Raw genomic sequence first — 16538 nt, 5'->3', positions numbered from 1 at the left:
AGTAGAGAAAGGTAGAATCCCTCTGAATGGTGTACATAAGGCTACAGTCCCCTCTATGTTTGATGTTGGCGTGCAGTTATTATGCTGCAAGGCCATAGTCTCCCAAAGGGTCTAAAAGAAAACCCGAGTGTAAGGAACATCAATAATCGAGTACCGCCACGAATAGCTAAGTGTAGAGGTTAGTGCCACGTGGCTGTTAGTAGGAAGACCTATATCTACTTAATACTAATAAAACTGAACGCAATCACGAATCTTAATACTACTTAACAGCTAGACAGACAGCACGAAAGCAAACACAATAACAAACTAGACGAGACGAACGGACCGACAGAAGACAAACGAGCAAGACCTAAAAAAAGATTATTAATTTTTTTTATATATTTATTATTATTATTATTATTTTAAACGTTAACTTACTCACTAACTAAACTAACCTACCATAACTTAGGACAAACTTAACCAGACAACTAAAGCTAACAAACCCTAATCTAATTTAACCTAACCTATCAAAATCTAACCGGAAACCAAGCTAAGAGTCCCTAATCTAACTTACAACTAGGACTAACTTAAACTAACCAAATTTATACTGAAAAAAATGGAAAATAACTAAAATACAAGGTGCAAAGACAGCTGTATACCAACAGTTGAAACAAAGCAAGGGAAAGCTAATTGCCATCTGCACCTCTGGAGTGAGTACTCTCAAGAGCCCCACCAAGGGATACGAATGCAAGTTGATGATGGAACATTGTACGTGTATGAATGAGTTGGTGCAGGTTGTAAGGCCAATTGTATCCTTCAAGAATAGCAGCTCTCATTAAACTATCCCTAATGTGATTGTACCTATTGCAGTGAAAAACTAAGTGAAATGGTGTTTGGTCCTCCTGAATACCACAATTGCATTGTGGATTGTGACCCCAAGGTTAAATCTATGCAAGTATTGCTTAAAGTTGCCATGTCCTGTAAGTAGCTGAGTGAGGGTGTAACTAGGGTAAAAGTGGCAAAGAATTGCAGTAGTGTCAACCTTGGGGATGAAAGTGTAGGTGAATCAACCAGTGGTGTCATGGTCCCAGCTGTCTTGCCAGAGAATGAAGATTTGCTTCTTGACGTGATTGTTGATGTACAAGGTAGGAATGTAACTGAAAGTACTAGTGACTGAAGACTTTGCAGATTGTTTGGCAAGACGGTCAGCGACCTCCTTGCCGAGAACCCCTGCGTGACTCGGGACCCATTGGAAATCTATTCTAATGTTGTTGTCTAAGTGTCTGAGAATATGGTGTATGAGTTGGACGAGTTTTGCGGCTATCAGACTTTGCAATCCCGTGTAAAGCTACCCTACTGTCAGAATAAATGCGATAGTATAAGTAGTGTCTTTTGTCCTTCCTATGCCTAATGTGAATTAAGCTCATATAAATAGCTAAAGTTTCCACCTGTGCTGTTGAGCAGTGTGAACCTAGATGGAAGCATGCATTGTGAAGCTCACAGCCTATGTCAGAGTAAACTACAAAAACAGCACCCAAATCGTCACGAATCTTGGAACCGTCAGTGTAAATCCTAAACATGAAATGATCAGCTGGATCTACACAGTAAACGTCAGGGCAAGCTGATGGGAGGGGTGGTAATCGTATGTCGGGAGGGTATTTTTGTCGATGCTGAATTTTTTGATATCATCGATCAAGGTGAAACTGGGGGAAATCTTACCTACACTAATCATCTTGTCGACATCCGAGTCTCTATAACCTCGCCAGGGTAAGATGATGATATTTTCCTGCCAAATAATGCATTTAATTTTTAAGTCGACAGGGGTCAATCCTGACATTACCAAAAGGGTGGTCCTAAAGCATTATAAATGCAGATAGCTGCAATCCTTTAAACAGATAACAGTTTTTTGCAGTTATGGACTTTGGAGGCCACATGGCCCCAGATTTGTATGGCATAGAGGAGTGTTGGCTGAATTGTACCCCTGTAAATAAGCTTAGTAGCGTTAGGGCCAAGGCCCCATGTGTTCCTAGCAACACTAATGAGGGCATTGACCATCTTTTTAGCTTAAGTGATGTGTTTGATGTGGGATGTAAAGTTAAGTCTCTCATCAAGAATAACACCTAAATGTTTAATTTCCATTGTTTGCTTTATTCTGTGAGCACCTATTCGAAGAGTTAAGCTTTCTGACAAGTGGCATGTTCCTACTAACTATCACGCTTTCGTATTTGTGTGTGTTAATGGGTTGCCTATGCTTGATACTCTACTGGTGAATGTTATTGAGAACGTTGCTGCATATGTCCTGTAAGTGTTCTCTGTTCATGTGTGAAGCTAGGATAATTTTGTCATTCTGTGGTGATTTCTTATAACCGCGAACGAATCAAAAACAGGGCGAGACGAAAGTAACAAGAACATTTATTAACTCGTACACATCCAACTTGGATCTTACACGAAAAAGTCGCCTCCTATCGTGAACAATTGACAAATATGATTAACCCTAACACTCCTCCTTAATCATATTACAGCGTAACCTTTCGAATATTACACGATTCAAAGGTTTTGTTAATATGTCAGCAAGCTGATCGACGCTTTTAATATGTTGCAGTTCAACAGTCGTGCCAATATGCTGCTGAATAAATTTTCTCTGAATCTCAATATGCTTTTTACCCTTGGTTATCTTTCCTTGGTGAGCGTTTTTAAGCATGTGAATTGCCGACTGATTGTCGACAAGTAACGGGGTGGGTTTATCATTCTTTAATAATCTCAGTTCAATTCCTATTCTTCGTACCCAGCAGATATCGTCGATAGATAAAACTGCTGCACGGTACTCGGCTTCAGCTGTTGAGTTCGCCACGAGACGCTGCTTTCTTGAATACCATACAATTGGACCTCCTCTCATGATAAGAACTCCACTTGTGGAATGTAGACTATTGGCGTCTCCTCCGTAATCCGCATCTGTATATGCTATCAATTTCGGATCTCGGTTAAAAAATATTCCAAAATGTGTAGTTCCTCTTAAATACTGAAAAATTCTTTTAATCATCTTCCAGTGACTTTTCATAGGTCGATTACTGAATCTGCTCAGATAATTGACGGCGTAGCTTATATCTGGGCGGGAAATTGTTGCTAAATAAAGTAAGCTTCCGACGGCTTCGAGGTAACGATTTTGTTTTTCTAGTGGTTGGTCATTGACAAGATTTTCAGAATTCGTTTTCATTCCTGGCTCCATCGGTGTATTCACGGCGTTCACTTGATCATACCCAAATCGTTTTAATATTCTTTCTGTGTAATCAGGTTGACTCACAAAAATTCCCTCAGACGACACTTTGATCTTCATACCTAGGTATGTCATGTGTGATTGTAAAGTCCTTTTATAAGTAATTTCAAACTTGTCATTCAGTAACTTCAGAATCTTGAAAATGTCCTTCTCATTTTGGGCGGCAATGAACCCGTCGTCTACAACTAATATTATTATCACACTTCTGTCGTTGTTATAATAAACGCACGGATCGTCGTCGGTATTAGCGAATCCTATCGTGAGAAAAAAGTCAGAGATTTCGTCGTTCCAATCTTTGGCGGCTTGCTTTAAACCGTACAGACTCTTTTCAAGCTTGCAAACTTTTTCTGTCCCATCAGAGAATCCTTCCGGCTGGTTCATATATATCTCTTCTTTGAGATTGGCATGTAGGTAAGCTGTCTTGACATCAAAAACTGTTACTTTCATTTTACTGGATGCTGCGTGACTGAGCACGAGTCTGATAGATGCATGTCTGGCCACGGGACTGAAGGTGTCTGAATAATCGATGCCTTGTCTTTGCTCGAATCCTCTCACAACAAGTCTGGCTTTCATCCTGCCGTCCTGCTTACGACATAACACCCATCTGCATGTAAGAGGTTTTGCATATCTTGGAGGTTCCACCAAGCTCCAAGTCTTCAGTTTGATCAGGCTGTCGTACTCGTTCTGCATAGCCTTATACCGTCCTTTGTCCTTCAAAGCCTTCTTAACTGAAATATCCTCGGTTTCTCCTATCATGGCATAGTTGTGAATAAGTCCCATCTCATAATCGTTGAATCTGGTTGGAACCTTTAGTTTTCGGCGATCTCGTAAACTTCGTTGAGTTTCCTCTGGCGGTTCTGGTCCGTCATCGGTTTCTTCTAGAGTGATGTATCGTGAATGATTCTGTGAACATCTATCATCCAAATCCTCCACGGTTTCGTCTTCAGTTTCAGGCTCTTCTATCTTCTCTCCTGTTCCTTTTTCTTTCATGCAGGTCTCGACTTTGGCAGTGCTTCCTTTAGTTTCAGACTTTTCATTGAAAATCACATTGTCAGAGCAGACAACCTCCTTTTCATCTGGTAAGTAGATTCTATAACAGGGTGAATCGCGATCATATCCGACGAAGATTCCTTTCATAGACTTTCTCTCCATCTTTCTCCTTTTATGATCCTCAATCAACACGTAACACTCACAGCCAAAACTTTTTAATTTTGAGATGTTTACCATACGTCCAAACCAAAGTTCGGCAGGACTTTTGTCATCTACAGAGCTCTTTCCTGTTTGATTAATGGTGAATACAGTGTAGTTAATAGCTTCAGCCCAAAGATTCTCGCTTAAATTCCTGGCATGTAAAACAAATCGAGCTGACTCTACTATGGTGCGCATCTCCCTTTCTATTCGTCCATTCTGCTGTGGTGTATATGTGTTTGTTCTGGTATGTAAAACTCCAAGCTCCTCCAATAACTCTCTGGTAGTCGAATTTTTGATTTCTGTCCCGTTGTCAGACCTTAGGCTTTTCACTTTTCTTCCAAATTGATTTTCAACTAGTTTCATGTATTTATTCAATGCTGGAGGGGCTTCGTTCTTAATTCGTAAAAAATACACAGTTCTAAAATGAGAAAAGTCGTCCTTGAATAAGAGAAAATATCTTGCCCTTCCCAGAGATAAGGTATCCATTTCACCTAAGTCAACATGTATCAGATCCAATACTTCCTTCGCTACCTTGTTATTTCTTGGGTGAGAGATATGATGTTGTTTGCTGTAGACACAGCCAATACAAACGTTGTTGTCCCAGTCATCAATATATCTTATATTGTTTCTGTCCAAAATACTCTTGCAGTACTTCACATTCTGATGTGCCAGTCTTTCGTGCTAGACTTTGATTGAGTTGGCCATCATGCACATTCCTGTGACCTCTCTGCGGAACATCATTTGATATAATCCTTCGAGTCGTTGTGCTACTGCTATTTGCTCTTTTCTATCGGCCGTTTCGATAACTGACGTGTTGGCATTGGCAGTCTGAATAAACCCTTTATCCAACATTTGGGTAACCGAAAATAGATTGAATGATATATTAGGAACATATAAAACGTCTTTCACGGTTGCTGGATACCATTCCCTTCCATTAAAGGCCTCGAGTTCGACGTCACCTACTCTGATTCCATTGATTTCTGTGTTGTTCCCGAGTATCACCTTCGTATACTCCTCCAGCGCTTTGTAGTTTGTCAGCCATTCTTTCCTGAAGGTCATGTGCTGTGTGGCAGCACTATCTTGATACCAAATATCCTGTCGGTTTCGTCTTGAGTTCTTGTCATTTATTTTCGTAGACGTCAATCCTACAGTGACAAGAGCTCGTCGTTGTCCTTTGGTCTTATCTCCTTTGTTTGATTCGTCTGACTTCTCATTTTTACATTCCCTTGCAAAATGGCCCTTTTGATTGCAGTTGTTACAATTGTAGGTTTTCCTGCAATATTCGAAATATTTCTGACACGACTTACTCTTGCAATATTTCTTTATATGTCCCTTTTGTCCACATTTAAAACATTCGACTCCTGAATTTTTCTGCTGACTTCTGTCCTTGTTACCTTGCGTTTTCTGTTTTGAAATGAGGGCATTCTGTGCGATTGGTTCCTTCTTGTCGTCTTCCTTCAGTCTGTCTTCTTCCAGTCGAAGTCGCTCAATTAAAGTGTCGATGTTCTTGTCTGTTGGATTAGCGTTATCCCATGACGTCCTGAAGTGATATAGTTTCGGTGGCAGTATTCCGAGCATTCTTGTTATAATCCAGCTTTCCTTAATTGTTTCTCCTTCAGCTTTTAAGTCTTCTGCATATTGTTGAACTGATAAGCAATTCTCTGCTACAGACTTACTTGAATCATACTTATAATTAAAAAAATTTCTCTGTAGTCCTTCAATTGTGAGATCGGACCTTTTACCATACAAGGTTTCTAATTTGTGTATCATACTGTACGCAGAGGTGCAATTTGCAATTTTCTTTGCGATATTACTGCTCACATTTAGACCTATACAAGTTTGAGCGTCTAAATCCTTTCTAATCCACACTGCGACATCTGCCGCATTATTTGCATCTTCAGGTTTAAGAATGATTCCGTTCGCAACGTCGTACAAGTCCTTCGATCTCAACGTAAGATTTAGCTTAAACTTCCATGAGATATAATTAATATTTCCCTGCGAGTCTTCTGACAAAGTTTCCATTTGAGATTTCACGATATCCATATTGACAGACTAAATAATTTACTTAATTAGTTTTGTGTCTTATCTAAATACACTTACCGTGATAACGGGAGGCAATGCACAATCACTTGTGAACACTGACGAGGTTGACCGACAAGTGAAGTTCGTCAAAGATGGCGATTGCAGACGATGAACAAAGATGTGGCTGACACGTGTCTTGACGCAACTTGCGGGGGTTCTCAATTTATGCTATTTCCTTTCTTTCAGACAAATTCGACTGTTGAGATTCGTTCACGGGACCTGGGCCCATAACCTGTGGTGATTTCTTATAACCGCGAACGAATCAAAAACAGGGCGAGACGAAAGTAACAAGAACATTTATTAACTCGTACACATCCAACTTTGATCTTACACGAAAAGGCGCCTCCTATCGTGAACAATTGACAAATATGATTAACCCTAACACATTCGCATAGCCCTGTATAAGGCAGCCAGGAGGCAGAGTGTTGTTTAAGTGCAGGATAGAGTTATTGGCCAGTGTTTCGCAACCGGTGTGCCATCACAAGGTGAAAGGTGTGATGTAAACTTTTACATATTCTATTAATTATCAAGTTTTATTGCTTCTTATTGCTTTTAGTGTTTCTTATGCTTTTATTTCATTCTCTGCCACAGAACTAAGATGATGATTGTTTATTCTTTATTACAAGTCAAGATCAAACATATGTTTTCTTTATGTATTATATCATAGATGGCATCACTACTTTGTAACAACTTTAATAATTAGAAATTAATTAATTAATAATAATTTAGAAATATCTGGTAAAAAGAAAATTTAACCACGAGCGAGACTCAAATCTGCAAGGATACAAGTCGGACAAGTACATTAATAGTTACGTCACTTGTTTTGATCATTATTGTCAAATTCAAATTAAATTATTTAATATTCAGGTACTATTAATGTTTAAAATTTGTTAAAAATTTAACCAAACCTAAGATTGCAAATTTCAATCAGGAATTTAATAAATTTTTATTAATTTCTAACTTCTTTCAAAGATGATACATCTTCCCAAGATAACTATGCTTCCAGGGAAGTATTGTTTGAAATATTAATTGAACAATGGACAATTGTTAGGAAACACGATGACCAAATTTGGTCAGGTGCCAATGCTTGACAAAAGAAAATATATAAAAAAGAAACAGAAGAGGGAGGAAGGTTCGATCTCTCCTTAGTCTCAACACACTCTCTTGTCTGTCTTAGTGTGTCCCTCACACTTTCTTAATACAGCATGGGAAGTTCTCTTTCTCATCTCTCATTTGCCAGAGGATTGTATAATACTTTTTTTTTTTTTTTTGTGGAAAATTAACTTTGAGGAGTTAAAAGAACATTTTACACCAACAAAGACTAAGATCTCCTAAGACAACTATCAAAGACTGTGCCAATTTAGACCTCAGGTAAATATCATGTGGTGTGAATTGTAAACTCTCTTTCTTTTCTTTTTCTCTCAAATTGCAAAATTAGACGTGACTTTAGTGAAGAACTATTGGTAAATCTCTCAGTTTGTTATTTACTTGTTTAATCATTTCATATTTAAATAAATTTTTTTGTTGTTACCATGTGGATGCATTGCCAATTACGCTACCTAGACTTTTATCTGATCCTTTGCATAAATGTTTGGGCAGTGTAACTGGCAAAGCATCCTCATGGTAAGTGGTAGTTGCAAGTTTGAGTCCTATCCAGGCTGATTCTTTTCGTGCAGAATTTTCATTGTTATCTAATAATGTATCTGAGTGATTTACTTTTGTGTTGCCTCCCAAATTCTTCCTCCATTCTCTTACTCTAATTCCCTATATGGATATTCATGACTTAGGCATAAACAAAAACCTAGGTGGTGTCAGGAAAACTTGATCACATCACATGAACTATCATCATGTGATGACCCCATTTCCAGTCTTGTGACCAATGTTCCCTCTAATTTTTTTTGTAGATGAGTGGAACATATACTTCTCTGAAAAAATAAATTTTTGCTGAGCAGATTCTGAGCAAAAAATTTTTGAGCATACATATATAAAATCTTATTTTTTCCTATAAAAATTAAAATAATTAATTATAAAATAGAGACTAAAATTCATTTTAAAACGTACTTCCATACAAAATATTATCTTTTATCAATGATTTAATGTATTTAATCGAAATATACCTAGCAATAATCACGTTGCAGACAGAGTGAGAAATAAGTAAACAACAATTCAAATTAGTGTGCATGCTCACTTGCGCGGCACATAAATTCTTGAGCACGGCAACAATTTGAGCAGTGCGCAGCCACGCAGCTTAGAGGAAACATTGCTTGTGACCCTCACACACAATCACTAATGTTTAGTAGCCACAAGTGTCTGGTCTGCACATATGAAGTCTCTTAGTACATTGTATTGCATTGTTGTGGTAACAGTAAAGTTTAAATTTGTCCTCATTTTGTAAAGTAGTAATCAACAACTGGATTTTTGACATTGGAAGATTGCATGCAAAGAGAGAAAGGGAGTATTGTGAAACCTTATGAGTACTTAGAATAAAGATGTAAAAAATCATTTTCCCCCCTTGAATTACAATAACATGAGATGACACTAATAATGATGTGACAAAGATGCTTATGAACCCAACATTACAGGTTATTCCACATCTCCTTACATCTAAGATCTGGCACCATTGGACTTCTGATTGCATACAGTTTTGGACTTTAATGATGATATTGCAACATATATGCAAGAATGACCATAAGCTGCTTGAGCCATTGCTCAAGCAACTTACGGTCATTCTAATTGCAATTCTCACAAGTTTGAATTGGCCTTAAATTTACTGAAATCAGTTTTCCTTTAAGAAATATGCTGCTTAAGCAACAGATTATGCAAATTAATGACAATAATAATACAGTAGATCATCGATTATCCGACCCCCAATTAACCGACTTATCGGTTAACCGACCGCGTTCTAGTCGGCAAATTCAAATGTCCGCCAGTGATGTGGCGCTACAATATTTGGTTATGTCTTGGCTACTTTAATATTATTTTTGTTAAATTTTTGCACGTTTTAGCTGGCAGCACTGGCTCGACCACGAAAGGGAGGCTAGTATTTAAACCGGGCCTAATACACTATACTAATAATGTATTTTTTCATACTTTTTGGTTATCCGACTTTTCAGTTATCCGACCAACTCCAGTCCCCAATTAAGTCGGATAATCGATGCTCTACTGTATAATATAATAATAAATAATAATCCGTATAATAATAAATAAATAAATTTTACTGTTATTTCATTAAATGTTTAATGAAATAACAGTAAAATTTATTTATTTATTATTATATGGATCCAGATAATCCTTCACACTGACCATCAGAGATGCTTATAAACACATGTTTGTTTGAACATTGTTGCCATGGAGACAAGCACACATTAACTGAAGTATTGCAGTGTTTTTGATTCCACAGCAACACATTCAATTAAAAAAAATTATGCAATTATATACATCATATTAATATTTTATATAAACAATATAAATAAATAATTATTGAAGAAATTATGTTTTCTAATTGATTATTCATCTAATTTAATAATAATATATTATGCAAATGAATTTGACAATACCTTATTACTGACACCTGCAAATTTTCCTAAATCCCATCTTGGTATTTTCACAACACAATAATCTAAACTGGGCTCAAAACATGCCGTGGTCGAACCTGTTACCGAATTACACAGTTCTGGTAAGGATATGCCCAGTGCGAGTTTTGCAGCAATGTAAGCCAAAGGATAACCAGTGGCTTTGCTGGCAAGTGCTGAACTCCTAGACAATCTGGCATTTACTTCCACAATATGAAACTAAATTGTTGATAGAATTAATAAGTTTAATTATATTTCACTTTTAATTAAAGAAAGAAAAGTAATTTAACCTCTTCGGAATTTGGATTTAGGGCATACTGAATATTACATTCTCCGACCACTCCAAGATGTCTTATCACTTTAATAGCAGTTGTGCGTAGACGATTATATTCTTCATTTGTGAGAGTCTGACTTGGAGCTACAACTATTGATTCACCAGTATGGATTCCTAGAGGATCGACATTTTCCATATTGCATACCTACAAAATAAAGTAATACAAAATTAATTTAAAATTCAAATTTACAAATTAATACTTGTATATGTGTGGTATGCTGAAAAAGAAATCTTAAATTATAAAAATAAAATGCCAATATCTTGAGATTTAGAAATATATCAATAACTTCTCTCAAAAGCCTATTTTATTTTATTCTGAAATCAACATACCACATGTTTCTAACTATTTTTGAGTTATGAAATCTATCTTTGAAAAACAAGTCTTAAGGTACTTGAGAGTACATAATGTTTTCCTTGAACATACCTAGTTTAAACTGTCCATAAAATTCATTTGTTGAAATACATGAATAAAATGTATTGTAGAATGTTGGTTAACACTCCAAGTTTCCAAGGACCACTTGGAAATTTTAAAAAATTGCCAACCATTTTGTCAGCTTTAAATTTTTTTGCCACTTAAAATTATTTATTGCTACCAGTTTTACTTACTAAGTAATGCAGATACTGATAGCCTTACCAGTTTAAGAGTCTGGAAAGCAAAAGTAACATGTTAAACTGTTACTCAGAAATAGGAATCATTTTTTAATAATTTTTTAATGAATTCAGAATAACACACTTGATCACAATGCTTACACAATATTTCAGATAGTCTGTCAGGTCAAACATTTTTTGCTTTAGTCTACTAAAAAAAAGATCAAGGTGGAAAAAAAATGTCACCCCAAAAATTTCCCAAGTTTTCTGTCAGTCAATAAAAAATCTCCAAACTGGAAATACTTGATGGCATTGATTGAAAACTGCCTTCAGTTCCTTCCTGCTTTCCTGCTTGAACTTGCCATATGATGTTATGACATTGCTAGGTGTGTGGTGCACGAGACTTCCATTGCACAGGAGATCAACATTCTGCTGTTTTTTGTAAAGTGTGCTCTGTGATTCAATTTCACATTGAATGTTGAAATAAGCAGACTAGAGGTTTTACTCCCACTTTAATAAAAAATTGCCAAGTGGCAATTTATGGCACTATGCAGCTTGACCTTGAGTACGTATGTACAGTACATATGCTTGAAAGGACTGCTGCTGCTCCTCAGTCTAGATCACTAACCCCAATTCTTGATCTATCCAATCATCTGACATCATTTCTTTAAACTTTTTTCTTTGTGTGCATGTTAAGAATTCTGTGTTTGCTATAAAAGTGCCAGGCACTTGAGCCTCACTTATAAGAATCGTGAGAGCCATTAACAGTGTGACACTTAACATGCTTGCTCGCACATCAACCAAAATCAAATACAGACCAGAAATTGTGAGGAGCAAATGTGGAAATGTATTAATTTAATGAAGTAGTTAACCTTCTCAAATACACTTTCTATTACTATTATCTACAGTATTATACTCACGTTTCTTTTCCCAAAATTAATCCTCAAAGCTAGGGATGTTCAACACACTGTACATTATATATTGACTTCTGACTCCAACACAGGTTTCTTTATAGATTTGTGTAAAGCTCAAACATTTTTGAAGTTTTTGAAATATATCAACATAATATTTCATATCAAAAACTTTAAGTATTGATATGTAATAAAATGTTTGGATTTCATACAGGATGATGATGTGAGCTGAATGATTTTGTACACAGATAACACTAAAGATAAATGCATTATCAAAATCAAGATGAACTTATTACAGAACAGAATACTTTGATTTATATTGGATGATCAAATAAACATTTATTTGCAAGGAGTAGACTTAGCTGGGAACCAGATTTATTTATTTAGAGTTTCAAATGTTATTCCCCAATTTTATAATAGATAAATGTTCAAGATTTAAGTTCTTCTTGTAACTTGTTAATAAGAACAGCTAACTTACAACATTGCTGTATTTATTCTTTGTAAGAAAAATTTTTTGATTGATCATCCAAAGTTTCCTATACCTTTAATGGTAACAAAGGACAAAGTGCTATTATTCTAATAAATTGTACTTCATAATTGTAAGTACATTTTTTTATAATCTTTGTTAAATTTTTTTTTAATTGGTTGTGTTTCCAGTTTATAAAGGATTTTCTCAGAAAAAATATTTCTTCATCTTCGTCTTTTCCCATGTTTATATGGGGTCGGCATTTCTTTCTCTAATATGTTTCTTCCCTTTCTTCCTATTAAGGGCTTCTTCTCTCTTAAGTCCCCTCTGTTTCAAGTCTTCTTCCACCTTATCTTTCCAATGCATCTTTGGTCTTCCTCTTTCCTTTTAATACCAGTTTTCTGATCATCTTTCCAACATAATTATCACTTCTTCACTCTACATGGCCAAACTACCTCAACCTACATTCTTGCATCTTTTTGCTCAAGGGGCCCACCTTAACAGAATCTCTAATAAAATCATTCCTTATTTTATCCTTCCTTGACACTCTACACATCCATCTTGACATTCTCATCTCCGCCACCTCCATCTTTCTTTCTTGGGCTCTTGTTATTGCCCGTGTCTCCGCTCCATAAAACATTGCAGGTCTAACAACCGATTTATACAATTTTCCTTTGAGACTGCAGCTAACTTTCTTGTTGCATAACACACCACTCAGCTTCCTCCAGTTCATTCATCCACATTGAATTCTATGCTGCACCTCAGAGTCCAATCCTCCTCCCATCTCAACAAATGTCCCAAGATATTTAAAACTCGGAACCAAAGGAAGTGGCACATTTTGGATTTTAATATTACACTCTTCTTTACCATTCAGAGTCATATAAGCTGTTTTAGTTCTGCTAATCTTTATGCCCCTTTCTTCAAAAACTTTCCTTCAATCTTCCTGTTTCTTCTCAGCCTTGTTTTGGGAAAGTTCACATAGCACAATATCACCTGCAAACAGCATACTGCACAGAGCCTCATACTTCATGTCACACACTAACACATCCATTATCAGGTCAAACAAATAAGGGCTATGGCCGATCCCTGACATAAACCAACATTAACGAAGAACCCTTCTGTAGTGTCCACACTACTCTTAACTTGGGTCTCTGCTCCCTCGTACATTTCCTTGACGAGCCTAACATATTTTTCTGGAACATTCTTTTCCATCAAACATCTCCATACCTCTTGCCTTGGTACCCTATCATACGCCTTTTCTAGATCTATGAACACCATGTGCAAAGCTTCCTGCATTTCCCTGTGCCTTTCCGTCAGCTGTTTTAGAGCAACGATAGCATCAGTCGTACTCCTTCCCAGCAAAAAGCCAAACTGTTCATCTCCAATCTCAGATTCCTGCCTAATCCTACTTTCTACAATTTTCTCCCAAATCTTCGTAGTATGGGACAATAACTTTATACCTCTGTAATTTCCATAATTCTGTACATCCCATTTACCTTTATAGATTGGCACAAGACTGCTCTTCCTCCATTCATCTGGGATCTTCTCCTGCTGCCAGAGTTTCTTCATAAGTTCCCAGAGAATATCAATTCCCTCCTTACCCAAACCTCTCAAAGCCTCAACCAGAATCCGATCAGTGCCTACTGCTTTTGCCATCTTCATTTTCCTACGCACACTTTCCACTTCTTCTTTGCTAATATCTTGTACCATTCCTTCATTTGCCTGTGCATTCTCCTATAAAGTTCTGGGGTTTTCTTCATTCAATAAATTCCTAAAATATACTTTCCATCTATCCTTGACCCTGAGTTATTGTAAATATATCACTCGTCGAACCATCACCAGTTCACGACATGAAAAAAGAAAACTTCTTACAAACGTTTTCGTCTATACGAAATAGACATCTTCAGGTCTCAAATATCGAACCAACAATATTCAAAAGATCGGGTTGATATCATTCGTTTGATATCAACCCGATCTTTTGAAAGCGTTCTATTTTACTAGCCTTTGGTTCGATATTGTTGAGACCTGAAGATGTCTATTTCATATAGACAAAAATGTTTGTAAGAAGTTTTCTTCTTCTTTCATGTCATGAACTGATGATGGTTTGGTGAGTGACATATTTCCTTGACTCTTTCGTAATCTTGTAATACCACTCCTTTATCATCTTTAATCAGTTTAATAAAGGTAAAATCTTTTGATGCCTTATCTCTTGCTTTGACAATTCTCATCAACTCTCTTTCACCAAAAAACTTTCCTTTTGAAAACTTTATAAGCCTCTTCTAAAGCATTTGCTTTTGCAATAGCCACTGCCTTTTTACTTATTTTATTTGCCAAATGGTAAGTTTCTTTATCTTCTCTTTCCTTAATTCTCCTCTTTCAATCTCCACCATTTGATCTTTTGTTCAATCTTGCTAACAAAATTCTTACAATGGCCCATAAGAAAGTCGCAATCCACCAGGAGGACTATGTTGTGCAATAACACTTTCTCCATTTAACACCTTACTGTTTCTCACTTCTCTCACTTGTCAGATGTCTCCTGCGGCACAAGAAAAAATCAATTTGGTTGAATCTACATCCACTCATGTATGTAACCAGTTGGTTCGCTTTCTTCTCAAAGTAAGCATTAACTAGCACAAGGTCAAAAGCCACAGCACGATTGACTAGTCTTTCTCCCTCTCCATTCCTTTCTCCCATACTCCACCTCCCAAGAACTCTTCTTTTCGCATTCTTCCTCTTCCCAACATGACTATTTAAATCGCCCCCACAGATTAATTTCTTGTTTATAGGAACACACATTATAACTTGGTCAAGATCTGTCCAAAAGTTTGTCTTTCCTTCTTCTCCACTACCTGGTTGAGAAGCAAACAAACACACAATCGTAATGAAAATTCCACCAATGTCCAACTTAATGCTCATAATTCTATCACACTTTCATTTAACCTCACAGGCACTGTCTTTTCGAACTTTGTCAATTACAATACCAACTCCATTCCTTCCTCCCTTATTCACTCCACCCACAAACAGCTTAAAGCTAAAGAGCTTGGTGAAGGATACATTTCCTTTCCATCTTGTCTGAGAAAAACCATTACTGAACTTCAAAAATTACAATTTCTTGTGTAACTGTTCTTTCTAAATTATACTAGATACAATAAATTTAAATCAAAAGCTCTTACCGTAATACAATTATCATAAGCATCTCTTACAACTTCATATTCTACTTCTTTCCAGCCTTTTAAACTCTTATCTAATAGAACTTGAGAAGAACGAACCAATGCTTGAGTTACTAAAGTTTTCAATTCTTCTTGATTGTTTGCAAATCCGGATCCCAATCCACCAAGTGCATAGGCTGATCTAACTAAGATTGGATAACCTAATGACTCTGCGACTTCTAAAGCCTATTAATGAATTATTTAAATCAATAATTGAATATTAATACTTGATTTATTTTACTTAATCATTAAGCCATTACCTCTGGAACAGAATATGCAGCAGCACTTGGAACAACACTTTCGTTAATTTCTGCAACTTTCTCGGCAAATAATTTTCTGTCTTCAGAGCTAATTATAGATGTTATGGGAGTGCCAAGAACTTGAATTTTATATTGGTCAAAAATTCCAGCTTTTTCCAATTCAACTCCACAATTTAAAGCTGTCTGACCTCCAAATGTCAGAAGAATACCATCTGGTCTCTCAGATTTGATAACCTTTCAGTAATATAGAATAATTATTAATTTACTTTATAATAAATATATTCAAAATAATTAAACTTATTATTATAAGTAAACATTATTACATTGACAACTAAACCAAAGCTTAATTGCTCATATTATGACTAGTTGAGTGCAATGAAGGGGTATAGATAACAATGTTCTCAATTATTACAGCAATAATTAGCTTGTACAATTGTATTATACATCTAAATTATATAAATAAGCCTGGAGAAAAGATGAGGATTCTAGTAATATAACAGGCAATGCATCTGCACATCAGGCAGATAGATGATGTATTTTTGAGTCACCTCACTTGGCCAACCTTTTCTTTCAAAATTTTTATAATTATGTATTAAATTAGTTTAATTACATAATTATTAATATTCATACAAGATAGTTACTAGTTGTTTAATCTTTCTTATTATAGCTTAA

The 16538-nt window shown here is 36.2% G+C and overlaps 1 protein-coding gene across 1 annotated transcript in view; it reads right to left on the bottom strand.

Moving 5' to 3' along the window:
* r (carbamoyl-phosphate synthetase 2, aspartate transcarbamylase, and dihydroorotase rudimentary) overlaps positions 1-16538 on the bottom strand; it is a 186212-nt gene that overhangs the window by 96139 nt on the left and 73535 nt on the right. The window contains exons 12-15 of the mRNA XM_067269235.1: positions 15867-16100; positions 15571-15792; positions 10389-10577; positions 10084-10317 (exon numbers count right to left, since the gene is read on the bottom strand). Coding sequence (XP_067125336.1) covers positions 10084-10317; positions 10389-10577; positions 15571-15792; positions 15867-16100 — 879 coding nt within the window. The remainder of the gene's footprint in view (positions 1-10083; positions 10318-10388; positions 10578-15570; positions 15793-15866; positions 16101-16538) is intronic.

Source organism: Centruroides vittatus, unplaced genomic scaffold (assembly GCF_030686945.1).
Source record: "Centruroides vittatus isolate TY-2023 unplaced genomic scaffold, ASM3068694v2 contig_349, whole genome shotgun sequence".
Taxonomy (NCBI): domain Eukaryota; kingdom Metazoa; phylum Arthropoda; class Arachnida; order Scorpiones; family Buthidae; genus Centruroides; species Centruroides vittatus.
This window is presented reverse-complemented; position numbering and strand designations above follow the sequence as displayed.